Source organism: Cervus canadensis, chromosome 9 (genome assembly GCF_019320065.1).
Source record: "Cervus canadensis isolate Bull #8, Minnesota chromosome 9, ASM1932006v1, whole genome shotgun sequence".
Lineage (NCBI taxonomy): Eukaryota > Metazoa > Chordata > Mammalia > Artiodactyla > Cervidae > Cervus > Cervus canadensis.
This window is the reverse complement of record NC_057394.1, coordinates 10060307-10086317: the sequence shown is the minus strand read 5'-3', so window position 1 is coordinate 10086317 and position 26011 is coordinate 10060307. Positions and strand designations below refer to the sequence as shown.

General features: G+C 37.6%; 1 protein-coding gene across 2 annotated transcripts in view; it reads left to right on the top strand.

The window, feature by feature from the left end:
* Nucleotides 1-26011, top strand: part of PCCA (propionyl-CoA carboxylase subunit alpha) — a 346711-nt gene that overhangs the window by 10666 nt on the left and 310034 nt on the right. For both annotated transcript variants that reach the window (XM_043478360.1, XM_043478359.1), the window contains exons 2-4: nucleotides 278-355; nucleotides 5065-5112; nucleotides 5221-5289. In XM_043478360.1, coding sequence (XP_043334295.1) covers nucleotides 278-355; nucleotides 5065-5112; nucleotides 5221-5289 — 195 coding nt within the window. The remainder of the gene's footprint in view (nucleotides 1-277; nucleotides 356-5064; nucleotides 5113-5220; nucleotides 5290-26011) is intronic.

Below are 26011 nucleotides of genomic sequence, written 5' to 3'. Positions count from 1 at the left end.
AAAGACTTTCCTTCAGATTTTATTTGACCTGTTGACTCTTACACTTTTCTGGAGATTGTTTTGATGTCTTTGGATTCTCATGTGTGCCCAGGGAATGTGTCTAGTTGGGGTTTACCTTCTATAGTTAAGGTATATTGCTTAGAACTACATATATCGATTGATGAAACACTGTAGCCAGAAGCATACTGGAAGAATTACCTTGAAAAATATTTTTAAAGCTCATTCAAGTATCTGTCGTTTATTTCACGTTTTTTTTCCCTTTTCTTTCTTGTGGTAGTGTGTTCCACATTATTCAAGACGGTACTTGGTGGTGTCTCGTAGTCTCTGTTCAGCTGGATATGATCCCAGTGAGAAAGTAAGTATCTCAAAAACAGTTTTAATGGCTAAGTTAAAATGTTTCGTTGTCTCCACATTGTGTTCACTGGGCAGGTTACGTTTTATTGATGCTGTGTCATTTTTTATTGCTGTACATCATAGGTTTTATAGGTGTTCAGTGTTTATTCCTTTTTTCATTGTGGACCACAACCTGAGGCTTTAATTCTGTATTTGTACCTAAACTGCAAATTGAATAAATTTCCAAAGTATTTCCCTTGTTTTCAGCAGGATCACTAATACATTTTTTCTTAGCCTAGGCAGTTGAGAGATTTTGATTAAACAATTGATTTTTTTTCCCATTAATATTTGTAACTATTTTTGAGTGAAGGCAGTTATGGGTATTGTAAATTTTGGGATAAGGGAATTCCAGTTAAAATCTTGGTATATGATAATGTCTGAGGCCCGTAATGGAGAGATAAAGGAACTGGAAGTGGTGATTGGAGGTAAAACATGATTCGGTGACAGTGAAGGCATCAAAGAGGCTGAAGCGTTTTGGTTAAGAAGAAATGATTCAAATTGAATGTCATTAAAGTAGAGCTAATCTGAATGATTATTTGAGAATGAAGTGGTCTTCTAAATATCCAAAGTATACAACTACTCAAAAGAATCTTGAAATTTGGAGAATAAAGGATCTATATTGACTGTAGCTCAATAGAAATGTAAAGTGGAGACAATTGCAGGACATATGTAATTTTTTATTTTCTAATAGCCACATTAAAGATACACAGGTGAAGTTAACTTTCATATATTTTATTTTATTATTTTTTGTTTTTGGCCGTGCAGAGAGGTTTGTGGGATCTTAGTTCCCTGACCAGGAATAGAACCCGTGCCTCTTGCAGTGGAAGTGCGGAATTTTAACCACTGGACTACCAGGGAAGTCCCCGTCCCAGGTCTTTAAATGACATATAAGTCCTTTCTTAATTGGGCATTTTTACCCCAGCTTTATTTGCCACGGTACCCCATACTGTGTTTTGTGCTTGAGCTATCTTAGAAATTGCTTGTAGTTTTTAGTGCTACCATCTGCTTTCAGTGTCACTGCCTTGTTAACACGTGCTGTTCACTCTCTCCTTTTGCTGTTTTTAACACAGCACTTAACACACTTTGTTGTGATTGTGCCATATTGTACACTGAAGTTATCAAATGCACTTGACATTTACCTGTACTTGTTGATGCAGACGGGAGGTTTAAAGTTGGTTTAGGGAGTTCTCCGGTGGTCCAGTGGTTAAGACTGCTTTCTGGCTGCCGAGGGCAAGGGTTCATTCAATCCCTGGTCAGAAAAAAAAAAAAAAATCTCTGGTCAGGGAACTAAGATTCCCACAAACTACGTCATGTGGCCAAAAAAAACGTGAAATTTGGCTTAAATTTATTCGTGTGTATATTCTTTTATACGCATAACCTATCTGGAAGAATATTCAGGAAACTAGGAGTAATTGTTGCCTTTGGGGCAAGGGCCTCGGTGTCCCTACTGTGTGTCCCCATTTTTACCTTCTAAGATCTGAACCATATTCATTTTTACTTGGTTAAAATCTTAGGTATGGAAGATTAATTGGTATTAGCTTTATTGAACTTGTGTACTAATTGGTAATCCATTAATAGTCCTCTGTTAGTCAGGGTTCTTCAGAGAAACAGAACCAATAAGAGATGTATGGAAATTTTTTTTTTTTAATTGGCTCACCTAATTCCTGGGTTTCCCTGGTGGCCCAGCTGGTAAAGAATCTGCCTGCAGTGCAGGAGACCTGGGTTCGATCCCTGGGTCGGGAAGACCCCCTGGAGAAGGGAAAGGCTCCTCACTCCAGTATTCTTGCCTGGAGAGTCTCATGAACAGAAGGGCCTGGCAGGCTACAGTCCCTGGGGTTGCAGGGAGTCCAACACAACTGAGCAGCGACCAACACACATAATTAAGGAGGCTGAGAAGTCCCACCGCAGTCTGCTGTTTGCAAGCTGGACACCTTGGAAAGCTGGTGTGTAAATCTAGTCCAGGTCCAAAGGTCTGGGAACCAGGAACGCTGATGGTGTAAGTCCCGGGTCTAAGGGTAGGAGAAGACCAATGTCCCAGCTCAACCTGGCAGGCAGAACTAGTCCTCTCTTCCTCCACGTTTTAGTCTGTCAGGCCCTCAGTGGACTGGATGGTGCCCAGCCACACTGGGGAGGGCTGTCTGCCTTACCAAGTCCACTGATTCACGTTAGTCTCATCTGGAAACACCATCACAGACACTGTCAGGAAAAATGCCTCATCTGGACACCCTGTGGCCCAATCAAGGTGCACATAAAATAACCATCGGAAGTCCCTGAATAGAGATGAGTAGGAATGTGTCCAGTGCCGAAGTCATTCTGGTACAGATTTGTCCCTGTGAGACAGAATCACACTCCTAGATTTGTAATCTGGTTTGCCGCCCAAAGTATCTAATAAAGACACTCTCAGTTCAGTTCAGTGGCTCAGTCGTGTCCGACTCTTTGCGACCCCATGAATCGCAGCACGCCAGGCCTCCTTGTCCATCACCAACTCCCGGAGTTTACCCAAACCCATGCCCATCGAGTAGGTGATGCCATCCAGCCATCTCATCCTCTGTCGTCCCCTTCTCCTGCTGCCCCCAATCCCTTCCAGCATCAGGGTCTTTTCCAATGAGTCAGCTCTTCGCATGAGGTGGCCATAGTATTAGAGTTTCAGCTTCAGCATCAGTCCTTCCAGTGAACACCCAGGACTGATCTCCTTTAGGATGGACTGGTTGGATCTCCTTGCAGTCCGAGGGACTCTCAAGAGTCTTCTCCAACACCATAGAAAGACACTCTAGCTAACACATATTGAGTGTGTAGTGCATGCTAGGCCCTACACTAAACCCTTTACGGTGTGAATTCAGATTCCTGCAACCTCCGTGTCAGGTAGCTCTTCTTACTCCCGTTTTACAAACTGGGGAATGAGCGTTCAGTAGGCTGGCTTGTCCTCAGAGGAATGCGTGGTAGTGTTGGGATTCTCACTGGGCCAGGCTGGCTCCAGACTAGCTCTTAACCATCATTCTACTTCTTCCATAGAAATTAGGATAGGGTTTGTACTCCCTGTGATGTTATTATAATTTGTTGTGTTTGCTCTAACAGTTGCTTAATGTGTAAGTTCCAGGGTTTGTGCTGCTTTTATCTAAGGTAGTCTGCTTAATATTGAATCAGTGTTTAAAGATGCAGTTAGGGAAGTAGGAACAGGTTTTCAAAGTGTATGCTTCCTTTTCGGCAGGAATGGCATGCTACTCCAGTATTCTTGGCTGGAGAATCCGATGGACAGAGGGGCCTGGCAAGTGATAGCCCATAGAGTCGCAAAGAGTCAGACATGACTGAACACATACACGCACACACAATTTTACACACACACACACACACACACACGATTTTATAGCTCCACTCCAGTATTCTTGCCTGGAGAATCTCAAGGACAGAAGAGCCTGCTGGGCTACAGTCCATGGGGTCACAAAGAATCAGACACGACTGAAGTGACTTAATGCGCACGTGCACATACACACACGATTTTATAGCTCCAAGCCCTAGGTGGGATTAGAGTGTTTTTTGGGCCCAGGTGGAGGCTTGTCTCAGTTGGGTGGGATAGCCCATGTGTGGTATAAAGGTTAAATCAAGACTTTAAAGGCCTTTTGCAGTTCTGAGATTTTGTAATTTGCTGTCAGATTAGCATATTACTTTAAATTATTTAAGAGTACTTTTAAGATCATATATACCTTTAGCTTTTCTTTTAGAAATATGACTAAAACTTTAAAAAAGGGTCCATTTAACGTGCAACAGTTCACTAACCCAGCAATTATTGTGTACTAAAATGTATTGCATCCAAGTTACTTACAATTGCTCGTGTGCATTTCTTTAAAAAGAGTAGCTTGTTCAGTTCTAGAGTCAGGAGAGAACCTTGTTAAATAGTTTCCCACTAGAATGCCATGTCAGTTTATTTATGTGGAAATCAAGAGATTGCAATCCTCAGAGACTGATTTACTTAGAGTGAAATAGGTCATTAATGGCAGAGTTGGGCTTAGAATTTAGGTCTCTCACCCTACACAAAATGGAACATCTTTTTCTATTATGTGGCTTTAGCTGTTGCAAAATGTGGTTATTCAACCTTAACATTATACTTAATGTTATACTCAACATTTATACTCAATAGCATTAGCTCAACATTATACTCAAATAGCATAACCTGCGTGGTCTGGAACTCTTTGGATAAAAGCATAACTAGTTTATCTATTCTGAGTTGTTGAAAATACCACTTAATGCTATGCCCCAATCCCAAAGAGATGGAATATAAATTATATCAGACTTGACTTTGAGAAACGTAACATTTAGAATTTCTCTAAATTGAGAAAACAATCAAGTAAACTCTTAAGCAGTTTTGACTAAAGTTTTAGTTTTCGGAAATCTCATTTGAAGATTTTCTTTTGGCAAGAAATGTAGTTCCTTTATGAATTATTGAACCTTATCAATTGATACTTTTTTAACAGGGTAATTATAAGGCCAGATCCTGCCAGATGAGTTTAGTAGCAGCCTGGTTGTAAGTGAACATGTGCATAGTATCTAATGCCATGTAGGAAGTAACACTGTGAGGGTCATGCCTAGTGGTGACTGTGCGAACAAAGCTTGATGTTTTCTGGTCTTATAGTGAGAGTTAACCGTTTCTTATGTGTTTTTTCCCCCTCTCTTTAGACTTTTGATAAAATTCTTATTGCTAATAGAGGAGAAATTGCATGTCGGGTGAGTGGAATTTTAATCTTATTTTTCATTTTACTCTGTGAATTTTACTATTAAATCCCTTTAAACATGAATTACTATTGTAGATAACATTAATGTATTTTAATATAGGTTATTAAAACTTGCAAGAAGATGGGCATTAAGACGGTTGCCATCCACAGTGATGTCGATGCTAGTTCTGTAAGTATATTTGCTTTGTTTGAGTTAGGATCTTATTTTGGATCAAATAGAAAAAAGTGAAAGATGTAGGGTTTTGTTGTTGTTGTTGGCCTGAAAAGGTACACAATTTAAAAAATACCTATTGTGTACTCTTGTATTAAGCAAAATGGAAGCATCATAATATCTTCAATATGTCTCTTAACTATTTTATTTTCGAGGCTTTAAAAGCCTAGACTAGAATAAATAGTTTGTAGAGGGATTCTGGTCACCAAGTACATTTAGGCAGAGCATGAGAAAGTTAAAAGAGCTAGCTATTAATGAAATGTTTATACAGTGCTGCCTTATGGGAGCACATTTCCCCACAGGGTAACTCCATGTCACTAAGGGATGCTCTTAACTGTTTGACCTTCCTAAATATTATACCATGTTCAGCTGAAAGTTTGATAAATCAATGAAAGACTAATGCTGATTGGACATGAGCAAAAGAAGGCATAGCATAAAGTGGTGAATGAGAACTAATTTTATTGGAGATTTTTTACCACAGCAGGCATTTGTAGCAGTAGTAAACTATGAATGAGTAGGAAAATATTCCGTGGGGAAAGTATATAAATTATTGGAATTGTATGGAATGAAATGTAAATAGTTGTACTTTGATAAGTTACTGTTTTTCACTCTTTCACACTACTTTTGATAACAGGACCTATTGGTAATGTCAGCTTTTATCGTATAGTAATTTAATGCAAAGAGTTTTCAGTCTTTGTGACTTTAAAATTTTATTCAGAAGTTCAGTTCAGTCTCTCAGTGGTGTCTGACTCTTTGTGACCCCATGAACCATAGCACGCCAGGCCTCCCTGTCCATCACCAACTCCCGGAGTCTACCCAGACCCATGTCCATTGAGTCAGTGATGCCATGCAACCATCTCATCTTCTGTCATCCTCTTCGCCTCCTGCCCTCAATCTTTCCCAGAATCACGGTCTTTTCAAATGAGTCAGCTCTTCCCATGAGGTGGCCAAAGTATTGGAGTTTCAGCTTCAGCATGAGTCCTTCCAATGAACACCCAGGACTGATCTCCTTTAGGATGGACTGGTTGGATCTCCTTGCAGTCCAAGGGACTCTCAAGAGTCTTCTCCAACACCACAGTTCAAAAGCATCAATTCTTTGGTGCTCAGCTTTCTTTATAGTCCAACTCTCACATCCATACATGACCACTGGAAAACCATAGCCTTGACTAGACGGGCCTTTGTTGACAAAGTAATGTCTCTGCTTTTTAATATGCTGTCTAGGTTGGTCATAACTTTCCTTCCAAGGAGTAAGCGTCTTTTAATTTCATGGCTGCAGTGATTTTTGAGCCCAAAAAAATAAAGTCAACCACTGTTTCCACTGTTCCCTCATCTATTTGCCATGAAGTGATGGAACTGGATGCCATGATCTTAGTTTTCTGAATGTTGAGCTTTAAGCCAACTTTTTCACTCTCTTTCGCTTTCATCAAGAGGCTCTTTAGTTCTTCTTCACTTTCTGCCATAAAGGTGGTGTCATCTGCATATCTGAGGTTATTGATATTTCTCCCGACAATCTTGATTCCAGCTTATGCTTCCTCCAGCCCAGTGTTTCTCATGATGTAGTCTGCCTATAAGTTAAATAAGCAGGGTGACAATACAGAGCCTTGACATATTTCTTTTCCCATTTGGAACCAGTCTGTTGTTCCATGAACAGTTCTAGCTGTTGCTTCCTGACCTGCATACAGGTTTCTCAAGAGGCAGGTCAGGTGGTCTGGTATTCCCATCTCTTTCAGAATTTCCAACAGTTTATTATGGTCCACACAAAGGCTTTGGCATAATCAATAAAGCAGAAATAGATGTTTTTCTGGAACTCTCTTGCTTTTTCAATGATCCAGCGGATGTTGGCAATTTGATCTCTGGTTCCTCTGCCTTTTCTAAACCCAGCTTGAACATCTGGAAGTTCGTGGTTCACGTATTGCTGAAGCCTGGCTTGGAGAATTTTGAGCATTACTTTACTAGTGTGTGAGATGAGTGCAATTGTGTGGTAGTTTGAGCATTCTTTGGCATTGCCTTTCTTTGGGATTGAAATGAAAACTGACCTTCTCCAGTCCTTTGGCCACTGCTGAGTTTTCCAAATTTGCTGACATATTGAGTGCAGCACTTTCACAGCATCATCTTTCAGGATTTGAAATATTTCAACTGGAATTCCATCCCTTCCACTAGCTTTCATTTTGTCTTATCTTCCTTTTTTGGCCCCTACATTTAAAATATTTATCTTTTGCTTAAAATAATTAAATCAAGCAATTAAAACTTGTTTTGTGTACATATTGTTTGATTTTTTTTTTTTGACTATTCATTTCTGGCTTCTTTACTAATAATTTGTTTTAACTGATAGTTTCATTAGTTTATATCTTTACAATATATTCATGAAATAATGAGAAAACTGTTGCTTTAATGTCATTCTTGATTGGTAAACTAAGGCATTTACCAATAGTAAAGTCCTCTAGAAAAAAGCTTGTGTTATCATCAAGCTTGTAGTAGATTTAAAATTCATTCTTCTCATTTAAAAATTTTTTAATTTAATTTTAATTGGGACACTCTTCTCATCTTGTTTTTATTTTCAGTGTATCTAGCTCAGGCCGTGTTTTCATTCATGGATAAACTGAGAGAGAAAAGTGTCTGAATTGTGGCCAATCACTGTTTTTACTTCAAGCCTAACAGCAACCTTTCACTTATAATTTTCTTTTTCATATCATAGGATATCTATGCTGTGTTCTCCTGGAGGTTACTGTTGGCATGGATAGTCCAAAATTACTTATATTTTCACTCTGTCCTATTTATTTATATTTAAATATTGGTGTTCCAGAGTAGTCTGCTTCTGTAAGCTGTTACCTCAAAGAACATGAGTACTTTGCTCACTCATACATTCCTAGCTTTGGATACTTCCTAGACTTTGGCAAAACTGCTTTCAAAAGAGTTGGTGTGAGTTTTAAGTCTTTGACATTTATCCTTCCTGAAGCAGAGGTGGCAGTTTTTATATTTTAAAAACTTCTTTAGCTACTTTTTTTTTTTTAAACCAAAGATTATGATATATAGTTTAGAATAAGAGTTGCCAGGCTTCCCAATGGGAAGCAAGCAATGCCTGGTCAAGTCAAAACTTCCTTTTTTTTTTTTTTAATGGACAAGGACTTTATTTATTTATTTATTTTTTTATTTTATTATTTTTTTTTTTTTCAGTGGGTTTTGTCATACATTGATATGAATCAGCCATGGATTTACATGTATTCCCAATCCCGATCCCCCCTCCCACCTCCCTCTCCACCCGAATATGACCTTCTGTAAGTCGGTTTCTGGAAGGATACTATAAGTAAGAACAGGATAATAATAATGATGGTTAAGTTAGAATGCTCAGAGCTTGATTTAAGCCTTAGCAATAGGGCCACATCTGCTGCTTGGTTTCTTCTTCAGCCTCAAGAAGGACAAAGAAGTGAATTCATCTAACAGCATATTTTGCTTTTTTAACACTTTAACAAAGGTTAGCATATCTAACCATATCTAACCAGCTTTACAATGTTGATATTATGAACGAGGCATGCTATTCAGATGTATTATAAATGTTTCAGTATTTATTTTCAAAAGGTCAGCATTTTAAATATTACCTGGAGTGAAAGAATCTTACATGCTTCATGGCCTAACCACTGGACCACCAGGGATTTCCCTGCCTGATTTTTGTTTTGTGTTTTTTTCTTACGTATCTGAGTCATTCCATGTCTTAGTTATAGCCTAACTTAGTTTTAAAGTTTCTATCATACTATTTCAAGTTCCTGCATACCTATTTCTATTTCTTACTCTTCCTGTCAATGGATTATTTCCTCATGCATGTAGATTTTGTTTTGTGATACCATATTTGGTATCTTTAATGTTGAATTCTGCAAGAACAGAATCTATAATCATCTGGCTGTAGATGTAATCCTGTCGGGTGGTGGTTCTACTGCCTTCTGCCAGTCACTCTAGGGTGTCACTGACTAATTTTTATATTCATTTCTTGTCATGAAGGCTGCTGAATTATTAGGATGGGCAAAACAAGATGAAACCACACACATGCACACACACACACACACACACACACACTCTCCCACACCCCTCCTTCTGTTACATAGGCTCATGATTTCTAATTTCCTGAGGAGACTTTTTCCTTAACCTTGAAGCACAGCTGATAATAAGTATTTGTCTACTCCCTACTTAATAGATTATTTATTCATTCCCCCACCCCCAACCCCCCCTTCACTGAGGATGTAATCTTTCAGCAGCAAGGCCTTAGGTAGGAGTTTCCCTTCAAATCTTCACCTCACACATGGTTCCTTTCTCTGAGAGTTAAAACTCAAATTCTCTAGGTTACCCAGATCCTTGCTTACATTCTCCAAGATTAGTGGTGTTGGCTCTAGTGGATACTGTCTGACGTTTAGTTGCTTCTTTGTTTTTGATCCCTAGAGATTGCTTGTGGTTTCTTGTAAGCCAGACTGGTCATTTAAAGGAAATTTGTTATATTTAATCTAGAATTTTTAGATGCTTCTAGGGAGGGTTTGTTGGAGAAGGCAATGGCAACCCACTCTAGTACTCTTGCCTGGAGAATCCCAGGGACAGAGGAGCCTGGTGGGCTGCCGTCCGTGGGATCTCAAAGAGTCGAACTCAACTGGTGACTTCACTTTCACTTTTCACTTTCATGCTTTGGAGAGGGAAATGGCAACCCACTCCAGTGTTCTTGCCTGGAGAATCCCAGGGACGCGGGAGCCTGGTAGGCTGACGTCTGTGGGATTGCACAGAGTTGGACATGACTGAAGAGACTTAGCAGCAGCAGCAGCAGCAGGAAGGGTTTGTGGTTTTTCTATCTAGTCTTGCTTATTATTGGATTATCTTAAAATAGTATGCTATCCTATTCCTCTGTTGAGGACATTCTCTTGCTTTCTTTGAGAAGACTGACCCAGAGCAGTCTCAGAGTCAGGCATCACCCAGGAGAACAGTTTGTAAGTACTGGTGAGATTAGTCCAACCGCATCCAGGGATGAGGCCAGAGTCAACAACAGTGTAAACTCCTCCAGTGGGAAATGGTTAGGACCAGAGAGAGCAAAATAGGGGTTAAGCCTCTTATCAAGTCTGAATTGTCTTTTCTGTGTCATTCTCCAGGCCCTTATTATTCTTTGAAAAGATTTGTGGAGAATGGTTTATGAGTGGAAAATGGTCCCAGTGGAACACTGTATCCTGCTGGTATTTTGATAGGCATTGTGTGGTATCTGTAGATCAATTTGAGGAAGTATCTTTATCTCAACATTCTAAAGTCCTCCTATATGTGAGCATGGACATTCCATCTGATGTTGTTCCACTTACTTACATTGCTTTAATCTTTCAACAGTTTTATAGTTTTCGGAGAGTGATTTTCACTTACTTTGCTGTATTTATTCCTAAGTATTTTAGTATTACTTCTGATCTATGAGAACTGCAATTTCTTCTTCTTTTCTCTGTTTTTTTTTGGTTGCACTGCATGCCTTGCAGGAATCTTAGTTCCCTAGATTGAACCCGTGGCCTCCGTATTGGAAGTGCAGAATTGTAACCACTGGACTGTCAGGGAAGTCCCTAGAATTGCAGTTTCTTAATTTCAGTTTTTATTTTAATTGCAGGTGTATAGGAATACAGTTAATTTTCATATAGTGATTTGGGTCCTGCAACCTTGCTAAACTTCTTTATTATTTCTAATAGTTAAAAAAATAGATTTCTCAGGATTAGAAGATCTTAGAAGATCATGTCATGTATAAAGAGAGAGAGATTTACTTCTTTCTTTTATAACTGGATGCTTTTTATTTTATAGTCTTGCCTAATTTCCCTAGCTTTAACTTTCAGAATTATTGAAAAGTAGTGGTGAGAGCAGGTACTCTATTTTCCCCCTGAAGTGAGGAACAAAACATTCAGTATTCCATAACTAAGTTTGATTTAGGCTCTGGGATTTTCATCAAATCCCACTATTAGGTTGAGGAAGTGCCCTGCTGTTGCTAGTTTGTTGAGTTTTTATCATGATTAGGTGTTTGATTTTGGTCAAATGTGTTCACTGTGTCTACCGAGATGATAATGTGGTTTTTATCCTTTATTCCATTGATGTGGTATATTACATTAATTAATTAATTTTTGGATGTTTAGCCTTGCATTCCTGGGATAAATCACACTTGGCCACAATGTATATAGTCCTTTGTATATATTGCTGCAGTCAGTTTGCTGGTGTTTTGTAGAGGATTTTTCATCTGTATTTGTGAGAGATACTGGTCTATACTTTTCATTTGATGTCTTTATTTTGGTATCAGAGTTATTCTGGCTTCATGTTACACTATGGGGCTGTTTCCTCATCTTCCGTTGTTTTGCAAGTTTATGAGTTGTCATTAATTATTCCTTTAATGTTTGGTGGAATTCACCAGTGAAGCCATCTGGATCCGAGCTTTTCTCTGTGGGAAGTTTTTTTTTTAACATTAAGAAAAGTTTATTTATTTGCCCGCAGCAGTCTTAGTTGCAGCTCGCGGGATCGTCAGTCTTTGTTGTAGCATGTGGGATGCTTGGTTGCGGCTTGCAAACACTTAGTTGTGGCATGTGGGATTTAGTACCGTGACCAGGGATCAAATCTGGGCGCCCTGCATTGGGAGGATGGTGTCTTAGCCACTGGACTCTCAGGGAAGTCCCTGTGAGTAGTTTTTTGATTACTAATTCCATCTCTTGATTTCCTATTTCTTCTTGAGTTAGTGTCTATAGTTTGTTTCTTTCTAGGGAAGACTTTTCATTGTAAGTTATCTAGTTCATTGTTAAATGATTGTTTGTAGTATTTCTTTATTGTTTTTATTTCTGTAAGGCCAGTGGTAATGTCTCTTCCATTCCCGTGCTGTGCTCTGCTTATTAGTCACTCACGTCTCTTTGCAACCCCACAGATTGTAGCCCGCCAGGTTCCTCTGTCCATGGAGATTCTCCAGGCAAGAATATTGGACTGGGTTTGCCATGCCCTCCTCCAGGAGATCGTCCCAACCCTGAGATTGGACCCAGGTCTCCCGAATTGCAGGTGGATTCTTTACCATCTGAGCCACCAGGGAAACCCTTTGAAATTTTAGTTTGAATTTTTTCATTTTTTTCTTGGTCAATTTAACTGAAGATTTTCAGTTTCATTGACCTTTTCAAAGAACCAACTTTTGGTTTCATTGATCTCTCTCCTTTTAAACTCTCTGCTTCATTTATATTTACATTGGTTTTTGTTTCCTTTATTCTGCTTGCTCTGGGTTTAGTTTGCTCTTTTAAAAACATTTCTTAAGGTAGAAGACTAGGCTGTTTTGAGGTCTTTTTAATACAGGTGTTTCACCATACATTTTTCTCTTACTGTTTTAGCTGCATCCCGTGTTTTGACATTGTGTATTTTCATTTTTATTCGTGGTATTTTCTGTTTGCCCTGGTAATTTTTTCTTTGACCCGCTTATTATTTAGGGATTTGTTGTTTAATTCACATTTATGAATTTCCCAAATTTCTTTCTGTTACTGATTTCTAATTTCCTTCAGCTTTTGTCAGAGAATGTGTTTTTTCTTTTTCTATCCTTTGAAAGTTTTTGATGTTTGTTTTATGGACTAGCACATGAACTATTCTGGAGAATGTTCCATGTGAATTTAAGATTATATTCTGCTGTTGCTGGGTGGAGTGTTCTATAGATGTGTTTTAGGACTGGTTGGTTCATAAAGATATTTAAGTCATCTATCCTGGCTAATTGCCTGCTGGTTTAATACATTATTGAAAGTGGGGTTTAACATGCTTTTGAAAGCCTTTAAAATTACTGAGTATTTTGTTTTGCTCAGTTTATAAAATTGGTGACAAGTAATTACGTATAGGCCCACAACCCCGTGCCCGAAAACACCTGCGTAAGGTAGAAAACGACTAAAGAACTCTTGAGTGTCTAGGTCTAGAGACTGTCACAAGGAATCTTTGCAGTTTTCAGGAAGCAAGAAATTTTGACGCTATTTAAATTGCTCTAGACTTAGAGAAAGAAAAATAGATTTCCATTTCTTTTTTCTGAAACCAGCCTGGTCACTTGGAAATCAAAATCTGGGCAAAGATAGTAAGCAGAAAATAAAATTACAATGATTTATATATATTGATAGAAAAATCCTAAGTAATAGGAACTAGAATAAAATTTATTTAACTAAAATGCTGCAGCCATGCAGAGTGTATTCATGACATTTCAATACGGTTTTAATATTAGACACTATTAATTGAATATACTAATGGGTTAGTGGAGGAAAACTGTATGATCACCTTGATAGAAGCCTAAATGTCATTTAAAAGAAATTCACTGTCTTCCTCTTGTAAAATCCTTAGTAAGACAGGATCAGATAACTACTTCTGTCCCAAAATAAAAATTAAGTCATACCTTATAGGAAGCATTCTCATACAAGTCTGGATGAAGACCCATGCCTTTACTATCACCACTGATATTTAGTAGCATCCAAGAAGTACTTGGCAATGCAGTTAGGCGAGAGTTATAAAATGGTGAACGGGAAAGGCAGAAATAATAAGATAGTACTGAGTTTCCAGTTACACCGGCAACTGAATAAACCTTTAGAAACAGTGAGGAAAGCCTCTATGATAGTTAAAAAAACAAATACAAATATCTATGGATTTCCTAAACATTAACAAGGTAGAAATACAACTTAAAAAAAGTTCAACCTGATGGAAATAGTGCCGAAGATAAAACACTTTACCATATGAATTTAAAGTGAATTTGTATGACTTACATGAGGACTTCTTTTTTTATGGGGAAGCAATATTGTAAATGCTACTTATTTCTAGATCTGTGTTTTTGTATTAAATCCCAATAAATCTAATAATGTAATGAGGAAGGGGAATTGACAAAAAGTATGCAAGAATAGCCTAGGAAATTTTGAGGAAAATCGAAGAGGTAACTGTACTAACAGATATTAAAAAATTTTGGGGACTCCCTGGCAGTCCAAGAGTTAAGACTCCAGACTTCCTTTGTAGGGAGTGTGGATTCAGCCCTTAGTCAGGGAACTAAGATCCCACATGCCATGTGGTGTAGCAAAAAAAAAAAAAAAAAAAATTATAATACCTTATAAAGTGGAAATTATTAGGACCATTGCATAAAATTCTGGAGCCAGAAGACACAGATTTATGGAATAAATTCATTTGATTTTAGGCAGAGGGCTGATGTGGGAGATTTTATTTGTTTGAGGACCTTAATAATATAATATTGATGTAAAAGGCAGAAGTGGATTGTAGGGTTTTATACCTAATGTACTATGATTTGAGGTAGCCCCAGAGAAGTTAAGAAATAATAAGTAATGAGATCTCTGATAGTTTTGGTGACTAAGACTTTTTAAATGGGAAGTCAGATCTCGCTTCATTAGTTTGGTGAATGGTGGGAACAAATAATTATGAGAATTTAGAGATTGTTGTGTTTGTACTTCTCAAAATGCATGTTAGATAACTTAATTTACTTTTATGATAATTATGTATGTGTGTTTTCAGGTGAAAAGACTAGTAAACCTTCCCATAAGAAACAGCAAAATATTGTTATATTTGTTTTAAACATGAAGTTAGGGCTGTGAGTTTTTGTTTTTAAATGGGATCAAATGGCTCTGTACTTCAACCTTTGACTGTATTTCCTATCTAGATTCCTAAATTGAACTTACCAATATTTTGTTGCTTTGTCTGTGTATTGTAACGTTGGACTTAAATGAGAAATACCTGATATTTATTGCATTAACGCCAAAACCTAAAATCAGGGAAGGAGTCATTATGACTCATGTTGGCCAGGCAGCCTGCTGTTTGAACTGTGGTTCCCGGTGAGTATTGTAGTCCTACCCTTAGGATTCAGTAATGAGATTGAGTGGGGTGCCCCTGTGAGCGCTCTGGGGTGATTGACAGTAAGGTGGGGGGGAATCATCACTTAGCATGCCTACCCTTGGTATTATTTCCCTGCTGTCTGGGGAGGTACTGAGGACAAATAGGACTTTGTGATGTCTGTGTAATTAGTGTATGTTGGTTCCAGCTGAACAAACTGGAGGGTAATGATCAGGTAAATGGAGATGGAATATATCAATGCAGGCTAAGGTGTAAAAGACGTTAGAAAAAACCTTTTAAAAATGTTATGGGTTGGTTAGAATGTTTTATATCTTTTCATATATTAATATATCTCTTTTAATAAACTTAGATCTGTTAGTATTTTTGTTTGAGTATCTTTTGTCCTATGTAAACATAAAGAGTTGAAAGCAATTTAAGTGTCAAAACCTCAAGCATTTTTACCTTTTCTATTTATTTCATTTACTTTTCAGGATATTTTGCAACCTTTCTTTCTTTGGAAGGGAGTTAAAGTTCTTAATTAAAAAATTTTTTTTTTTTTTTTTTTTTACAAAATCTTTTAATGGTTTTATTTATAGCTAGTGTCATTATTAATCTTCAGATAGGAATCAGTGACCAGAGTCAGACTTATAAACCTTTTTGGGGATGGTAACTGAGATATCAGATGACCTTTTGTTATGTGTATGCGTGTAGTTGAAATGGTGTATCTAATATTTTCTTCTGTTGTTTTACTCGTACAGAATATTTTAAGATAGTGGCCATCGTAGTCCATGTTTCCCAGTTGGTGTTAATTAGGTAAGAAACCTTCCCAGTCTTTTAGATTGCAATAGAAAATCTATAGGATTCTTAATTCATTCTTCAAAAAATGTTTATAGTTGTCACTGTTCAGGATGAAGTTTTCTTATCAGCAGCGTAGAGTTACGTGGCAAAGCCTCTGACAGTGACTGTAATACTGCGTTTAATGGGGAGGAAGGAATTGGTTTCATTGATATGATTATGGACCTTGGAGTTCTGGTAATTAGGCAATTAAAGGGTTTTTGAATGACATACTCTAAAACTTGATAATGCTCACTTTTCTTAAAACTTAACTTTCAGTAACCTTTTTGGATTAAGAATACAGTGTATCTACGTATGCATATTTAAAACACTAGACGTTTCAGTGAAGAACAGATTATTCAGAAGGAATTATTTAAGATATTTAGACATTACTTTTCCCATCCTTTTTCTTTTATTGTCTTTGAAAAAACATATTTTGCAGAGACATTATACTATATCAGTTTAAACTGTTTTGATTATCTTTGTCTTGACTAAATTACTTTCTCTACATATTTTTTTGGAAAATGGAATAGGTTAGGATTCCTGGTAGGAATTTGTTCACATTAATATGGCTCATCAGGGACATTATATTTAATTGGAGATCCTGCAGAATAGTAGCAGGAGGCTGAAGAGAATTATTTAGCATTAGCAATGGCTCGTTTGGGAGTTATGCACTAATCAAGGAGCTTGAGTGTTAGCAGTGGGGATGATGGGAATTATGACGATTATGACATGTAAGCGTGTCTGTGTGCAAAGTGGACAGGCAATGAGTTAATCAAGAAGTATATTAAATGGCTCCCATGCTGATTCATTATTATCTACCATAGTGCCTGTCAGGTTGTGTATTTAAAAAATACAATTATGGCTGAATTCAATATGTATAAATTCAACCACCATTTTTTGCTTTTCTGTAAAATAACCTCAAATTACCTAATACTACATATAAAAATAGAAAAATGTATCAACCCCACTGACTATGTGATTTGTGTGTTAAAATACATTATCTCATTTTCTTTTTAACACTTTAAAGTGAACCTTTAATTTCAGATTCATTTAAACTTTTTGTTTGTTTTGCCTTTTCATGTGTTTGTTGTAAATACTCTGTCTTAGTTTCTACTGCATGAAGGGTTTAAGTTCAAAAACAAATTTTATATATCTTTATTTTTCAGGATGAAAAAATAATTTCATTATTTCAGAAAGACATTAATATGTAACACATGAAGCTAATCATTAGACACAAGACAAATCAAAGCATCATTCTTTTCCACCATCACAATGCTGCAAAGTCAGGGGGTGGGCAAGGTGGTGGTAGGAACTGCCTTTGCCCTAGTGGGTGGCCTCTTTGTGGCAGGTAGACCCATTCTGTGCCCAGCATGGTTAGAGCCATCTGTTGTGAAACGACCAGTTAGAAATGCTAGAAATGTACATATTTTGGGGAAATGGAACTAATAAATTGAATTCCTTTTAGAAAATAAATTGAAATGCAGTATAAATCCATGAGAAGACTGGATTATATCGACAGGCAAATTTATAGAGTTCCTATACACGGTTCTTCTTTTTTTTTTTTATTGTAAGCACTGCCAAATTTAATAAAACTTTCTACCAAACTGTGACCTTCATGTATTAACTTAATTAAAGCAGTATTATGGGTACTACTCAAAGTGTTAACCTGTGGGTGGTGGTTATTGAAATTCATTATCTGTGGAGCCAGTATTAGTGGTCAGCTCTATCAGAAGTAAAATTTGCAACCCGGACCCTCCCTTGGGTGCTGGGAGCTCAGCAGGTTGTATCGTCAAAACCTGTCAAAGCTTCTTAAAAGACTGATAGTTTAAGCCCTGTGGAGTTAAGCGTAAACCAATCATTCCAGTAAGGAAGGACTGTGACTGTTTAGCAGCAAGGCAAAAATTATATTTGGACAGGGGCAAAAAAAAAAGGATTGCTATTAGTATCTTTATGTATGAATTATTATATCCATATGTTTGTATAGTTGCTGTTTAACCTTAATAAGAACATTTCAATTCTTAATCTTTGGAAAGTGAATTGTGACAATTTTCCTTTCCAAAATTAAAAAGTGTCCCTAAGTCCTTAATTTTTGTTAGTAAGACCTTTATCCCTTCGCTGATACTAAGAGTTTAGTTTAAGAACAAAGTGCAGTGAAATGCTAAGCTTACCTTTTGTTTTTGTATATCTGAAAATTCCTGGTGACTTTAAACAGTATGGTCTGAAAAAGAATATTATGTGTTTAGATGTAGATTAGTACCTGATGGTATGAAAAAAATACCTGATTGTAGATTTAGTTTTCTTTAGACATCTATTTATATAGGTTTAGAAGTTCTATAGTCTTACTGAAAAAACATACAAAAAAAGATTTGAATATACAGCTTACCTTTATAAATACAGTATTTTTGATATTGCCATGTTTATAATACTTTGACTTAACTCATTTCTGTTATAGTCTCATTCATTTAAGACTTCTTAGTAGATGGAAAGATATGATCATTCTAAGAACTATTAATAAGCGTCACTTATTGAATATCGGCAGTTTCCTAGAGAATCAGTGATTATGTAAGGGAAGTATTATTGTCATCATTTTAAGTTGAGAAAATTGGGGCTTCAGGATACAAACTAGGTTGTCAAAGATGGCTTAGCTAGGCCAAGCAATGGAGCTGAAGTTCTACTTTTGTGTCTCCAACTTGTACTATTTCCATTGTAGCATACTGCTTCCCATGCTAAGTATGTGGAGAAGTCCCTTTTCTCCTTCAAAGAAAGTCAGGTTTCTTAGGATTAGATACTATGCTAGGTGCTGTTGCAGGCCTGTTGTGGGCCAGATGCTATGCTGGTGACTAAAATTAGAATAGTGACTAGGAGAAAACTGATTTGTGCTCTCACGGCACTTGAGTCTAGTGGTAGAGATAGATATAAAATAAGAAAACATGCAAACAAATAATTACAAATTGTGGTAAGTGTTATGAAGGAAACAGACCAGTTGCTGAGAGAGAATAGTGGTGATCAGGGAAATTCTTTAAAAGATAAGATGAGACCTGATAGATGAGAGTCAGCTAGGCAGATGGGGCAGCATGTGCAAAGGTCCTGAGCCAGCTCAGTAGGTTGGCTCCTAATATGTAAATCAGCACTGCTCAGCCGGTGTAGGCATTTCATTTACTTGCTAGCTCTTGATCTCAAGCAGTAGCCAGTGGCTTGACCCTTCTTCCGACAGCTTCTTTTGCTCTTTGCTGCTCCTCTTGCTTGATTGTCATGATGGCAGCTGCCAATTTGGAGTAGCGAAGGGAGGAGTCCAGGAAGCATCTTCAGGAAGATATAAGGCTGTCATGAGTGGCAATAGATTTATGTCTGATGTATCAATTTATTTGAGTTGAAGCCTAGCCTAAGGAAGAGAGGCTCCAATTCAGGTAAAATCCTATTATTGCCATCTTTGGTCATGCATCCATTCAATGTGTTGATACAGAGCACTGTCAAGGTACTGGGAGTGGGATGTGGTCTCTCAGTGGAGGCTTGTAGGCTTGAGACAAAAGGCAGGAACCTTGTCTTTCTATGAGGGAGACAGTCCAGGTAAAACTGATACAGATAGTATTTTTAAACGTCTTATTTTATAAACATAAAATGTTTATAAAATGTGCCTTCCAGGTCTTCCTGCAAATTAATCATATATTAGTTTATTTTACAGGTCTATAATGTGTCCCCCAAATTGATACTAGATATTTTAGTGCAAAGGAGTTTATAATTAAATACAGTAGAGTAACTTCAGTGAGCTATGCCAATTAAGTGTTATAGATCCCTAGGCTATGTTGATGAAACTCAGCAGGAATGCTCTGTGTAGGAGAAAATAGTTGCAAAACCACACAAACCTATTTGTGAAGGGTTTAATTTTTCCTCTTGATAAATGCTTTCACATATACTTCATTTTTTCTAAATACTTTTTTTAAAGTGCAGTTTTAGGTTCACAGCAAAATTGAGAGGAAGTATAGAGTCTTCTCCTATACACCCCTCCCTCCACACATCCATGGCCTCCCCATTATCAACATCTACCATCAGAACGGAGCATATATTGCAAATGATATTGCTTACATTGACATATAATTACCCCAAATCCATAGTTTACATTTGAGTTCACTCTTGGTGTTGTACATTCTGTTGTTGTTCAGTTGCTCAGTCGTGTCCGATTCTTTGTGACCCCATGGACTGTAGCACTCTAGGCTTCCTTGTCCTTCACCATCTCCCAGAGCTTGCTCACACTCATGTTCATTGAGTCGGTGATGCCATCCAACCATCTCACCCTCTGTCATCCCCTTCTCCTCCTGCCTTCAGTCTTTGCCAGCATTAGGGTCTTTTCTACTGAGTCAGCTTTTCGTATCAGGTGACTGAAGTATTGGAGCTTCAACATCCGTGCTTTCAATGAATATTCAGGATTGATTTCCTTTTGGATTGACTGGTTTGATCTCTTTGCTGTCCAAGGGATTCTCAAGTCTTCTCCAGCTCCACAGTTCAAAAGTATCAACTCTTCAGTGCTCAGCTTCTCTATAGTCAAACTCTCACATCTGTACATGACTACTGGGAAAAAAAGTGATCAGTGCAAAGAAATAGAGGGAAACAATAGAATGGGAAAGACTAGAGATCTCTTCAAGAAAACTAGAGATAAAAAGGGAACATTTCACACAAAGATGGGCACAGTAAAGGACAGAAATGATGTGGACCTAACAGAAGCAGAAGATATTAAGAAGAGGTGGCAAGAATACACAGAAGAACTATACAAAAAAGATCTTCATGACCCAGATAACCCCGATGGTGTGATTACTCACCTAGAGTCAGGCATTCTGGAATGCAAAGTCAAGTGGGCCTTAGGAGGCATCACACGAACAAAGCTGGTGGAGGTTAATGAAATTCCAGTTGAGCTATTTCAAATCCTGAAAGATGGTGCTGTGAAAGTGCTTCACTCAATATGTCAGCTAATTTGGAAAACTCAGCAGTGGCCACAGGACTGGAAAAGGTCAGTTTTCATTCCAGTCCCAAAGAAAGGCAATGCCACAGAATGTTCAAACTACCACACAGTTGCCCTCATCTCACATGCTAATAAAGTAATGCTCAGTATTCTCCAAGCCAGTCTTCAGCAGTACGTGAACTGTGAACTTCCAGATGTTCAAGATGGACTTAGAAAAGGCAGAGGAACCAGAGATCAAATTGCCAAGATGTATTGGATCATTGAAAAAGAAAGAGAATCCCAGAAAATATCTACTTCTGCTTTACTGATTATGCCAAATCCTTTGACTGTGTGGATCATAGCAAACTGTGGAAAATTCTGAGAGATGGGAATACCAGACCACCTGGCCTGCCTCCTGAGAAATCTGTATGCAGGTCAAGAAGCAACAGTTAGAACTGGACATGGAACAACAGACTAGTTCCAAATAGGGAAAGGAGTACGTCAAGGCTGTATATTGTCACTTTGCTTATTTAACTTATATGCAGAGTACATCATGAGAAATGCTGGACTGGATGAAGCATAAGCTGGAATCAAGATTGCCGGGAGAAATATCAATAACCTCAGATATGCAGATGACACCACCCTTATGGCAGAAAGTGAAGAACTAAAGAGCCTCTTGATGAAAGTGAAAGAGGAGAGTGAAGAAGTTGGCTTACAACTCAATGTTTAGAAAACAAAGATCATGGCATCTGGTCCCATCACTTCATGGCAAACAGATGGGGAAATAGTGACACACTTTACTTTTTGGGGCTCCAAAATCACTGTAGATGTTAACTGCAGCCTTGAAATTAAAAGATGCTGCTCCTTGGAAGAAAAGTTATGACCAACCTAGACAGCATATTAAAAAGCAGAGACATTACTTTGCCGACAAAGGTCCATCCAGTCAAGGCTGTGGTTTTTACAGTAGTCATGTATGGATGTGAGAGTTGGACTATAAAGAAAGCTGAGCACCAAAGAATTGATGCTTTTGAACTGTGGTGTTGGAGAAGACTCTTGAGAGTCCCTTGGACAGCAAAGAGATCCAACCAGTCCATCCTAAAGGAGATCAGTCCTGAATCTTCATTGGAAGGACTGCTGCTGAAGCTGAAGCTCCAATACTTTGGCCACCTGATGTGAAGAACTGACTCATTGGAAAAGACCCTGATGCTGGGAAAGATTGAAGGTGGGAGGAGAAGGGGATGACAGAGGATGAGATGGTTGGATGACATTACTGATTCAATGGACATGAGGTTGAGTCAACTCTGGGAGTTGGTGATGGACAGGGAGGCCTGGCGTGCTGCAGTCCATGGGGTTTCAGAGAGTCCGTCACGTCTGAGGGACTGAACTGAACTGATAATGACATGTGGGCTTCCCAGGTGGTACTGTTGGTGAAGAACTCACCTGCCAATGTAGGAGATGTGAGACGTAAGAGATGGGGATTCAGTCCCTGTGTCGGGAAGATCCCCTGGAGGAGGGCATGGCAGCTCCTTTCAGTATTCTTGCGTGGAGAATCCCATGGACAAAGGAGCCTGCAGGGCTGTAGTCCATAGGGTCGAAGAGAGTAGGCCGCAACAGAAGCAACTTGGCATACATGCATAATGACATTCATCTGTCATTACTGTATAATATAGTGTATTTCCACTCCTGTAAAAATCCTCTGTGCTCTGTCTGGTCATTTCTTGCCTTCCATGACAACCACTGGCTTTTTAATGATCTCCATGGTTTTCCCATTTCCAGAATATCATATAATTGAAATCATACAGTATGTAGCCTTTTCAGATTAGCTTCTTTTACTTAGTAGTATGAATTTAAGTTTTTTCTACATCTTTTCATAGTTTGATAGCTCTTTTTTTTTAGTGCTGAACAGTGATTCTGTTGTTTAGATTACTACAGTTGATTTAGTCATTCACCTACTGAAGGACATCTCATTTGCTTTTGGTAGTTATGAATAAAGCTGTTATAAACTTCTCTGTGTAGACATGGTAGTGTGATTGCCAGATCATATGGTATAAACATGTTTAGTTTTGTAACAAATCACCAAACTATCTTCCTAAGTATCTGTACCATTGTGCATTCTCAGCAGTAAATGAATGAGAGTTCTTGTTGTTCCTGTCTTTATCAGCCTTTGATGTTGTCATCAGTGTTCTGGATTTTGGTCATTCTAATAGATGTGTGGTGGTATCTTGCTGCTTTAATTGGCATTTTCTTGATATGTGATGTGGAGCATCTTTCTAAATGCTTATTCGCCATCTATATATCTTCTTTGGCTAGGTCTCTAAGGTCTTGGACTTGTTTTTTAGTTGAGTTTTTTTTTTATTGGCGAGTTTGAGTTCTTCGTATATTTTGGATAATAGTCCTTTACCAGATATCTCTCGCATATATTTTCTCTCAGTCTGTGGCTTGTCTTCTAGTTCTCTTGACATTGTCTTTTGCAGAGAAGTTTTAAACTTTAATGAAGTCTAGCTGCTTCTTTCTTTCATGGCCTGTGCCTTTGATAGCATTTATCTGGTATAGAATGTTACTGCCATACTCCAGGTCGTTTTGGTTTTCTCCTTCGTTGTCTTCTAGAAGTTTATAGTTTTGTTGTTTTAACTGCTCTTTCTTCTGTGCTCTATGGACCATTTTGTGCTAATATTTGTAAAGGCTATAGGGTCTACGTCTAGATTATTATTTTTTTTTTGTACGTGGATGTTGAGTTATGCCAGGACCATTGGTTGAAAAGGCCTTCTTTGCTCCATTGTATTGCTGTTTTTCTTTTGTCAGAGATCAGTGGGGTATATTTCTTGACTCTCAATTCAGTTGCTTTGATCTATTTGACTGTTCTTTTGCCAATACCACACTGTCTTGCTTACTGTAGCTTTATCGTAAGTCTTGATGTTGAGTGTTAATACTCCATTTGTTTTTCTTCAATATCATGTTGGCTATGTGGTCTTTTGTCTCTCTTATAAACTTTAGAATAGGTTTATCAATACCCACGGAATAACTTGGTGGGATTTTGAATGCGCTGAATGTATAGATCAAATTGGGAAGAACTAACATCTTGACAATATTGAGTCTTTCTATCCATGGAGATAGAAACTCTCTCCATTTATTTAGTTCTTTGATTTCATCAGAGTTTTGTAATATTCCTCATATAGATCTTGTACATATTTTATTAGATCTATTCCTGAGTAATTCATTTTTTGGGATGTTCATGTAAATGTTATTGTTTTTCAGATTTCAGATTCCACTTGTTCATTGTTGATATATAGGAAAACAAATTGACTTTTCTATATTAATCTTGTATCCTACAGCCTTGCTATTGGATGATCATGTCATCTGAACAAAGATAGTTTTTTGTGTTCCTTTCCAATCTGTATACTTTTTCTTTCTTTTCTCATTGCTTTGGCTGAGACTTCCAGTATAATGTTGAAAAGCAGTGGTAAAAGGAAATCCTTGCCTTGTTCTAATCTTATGGGAAATTTTCAGAGTTTCTCATCACTAAATATGTTAGCAATAGGTTTTTTTTTTTTTTTTTAATAGTCTATTATGAACAGGTGTTGGAATTTTTTTAAATTTTATTTTATTTATTTATTTATTTTTTAGGTGTCGGAATTTGTCAAATGCTTTTTCTACTTTCATTGATATGGTCATGTGATTTTTCTTTTTTTAGCTTGTTGATATGATGGATTACATTGATTTATTTTCAAATGTTGACCCAGTCTTGCAGGCCTCAGGTAAATCCCACTTGGTTGTGGTGTATACTTTTTTTCTTTTAAATAGATTGTTGAATTCAGTTTGTTAGTACTTTGTTGAGAATTTTTGCGTCTATGTTGATGAGAGATACTGGCCTGTGATTTTCTTATCTTGTAATGTTTTTGTTTTGGTGTTAGGGTAGTGCTGGCCTTGTGGAGTGACTTAGAAAGTATTTCTTCTGGTTCTGTCCTCCAAAAAGATTGTACCTAAGTGGTATAATTTTCTCCTTAAAATTTTGGTAGAATTCATCAGTGAACCTGTGTGAGGGTGGTGTTTTCTGTTTTAGAAGGTTCTTAATTACTGATCTAATTTCTTTAACAGATACATGCCACTTGGATTCTCCTTTTCTTTTGGTGTAAGTTTTGGCAATTATTGTTTTGCTCCCTTTCATCTAGGCTGTTAGAATTGTTCCTAGTGTTGTGGGCATAGAATTGTTCCTAGTATTCCTTTATTATTCTTTTAATGTCCATGTGAACAGAGATAGTTTTATGTTTTTCTTTCCAATCTTCTTATTACATTGACTGGGACTTCCAGTATGACGTTGAAAAACAGTGGTAAGGGGACATCCTTGCCTTGTTCCTGATCTTAATGGGAATGTTAATGGGAATAGTGATGTCCCTTCTTTCATTTTTGAGGCTAGTTGCTTTCACTCAGCAAAATGCTATTGTGATTCATCCAAATTATTGTGTGATTCAGCAGTCTGTTCCTTTTAAAAATACTGAGTAGTATTGCATTGTATGGTGTGCATACATACTGTTTGTTTATCCATTTATTCATTGAAAGTTATTTGGATTGTTTCATATGTCTATGGGGTCGCAGAGTCAGACACGACTGAAGCGACTTAGCAGCAGCAGCAGCAGCATACTTTTGAGAATTACAAATAGAGCTGCTATAAACATTTATGTATCAATTTTTGTTTGAGTATTAGTTTTTAGTTCTCATGGATAGATGGCTAGGAGTGGGATTGCTGGATCATATGATATGTGTGTGTTTAACTCAGTTGAAAACTGCCGTAGTTTCTCAGAGTTCCGTACATATGACATTCCTACCAGTGGTATGGCAGAGTTGTAGTGGTTCTGTGTCCTTTCCAGCAGTTAGAATTTTTTAATGCTTATCATTCTAATAGGTAATGTAGTGGTATCTCAGTGTAATTTAATTTGTATTTCCTTAATGGTTAGAGTGTTAAACATCTTTCCTTGTTCTTATTTTCCATTCTTATATCCTTTTTGGGCTTCCTTGGTGGCTCATGTGGTAAAGAATCCACCTGCAATGCGGGAGACCTGGATTCGATCCCTGGGTTAGGAAGATGCCCTGGAAAAGGGAATGGCT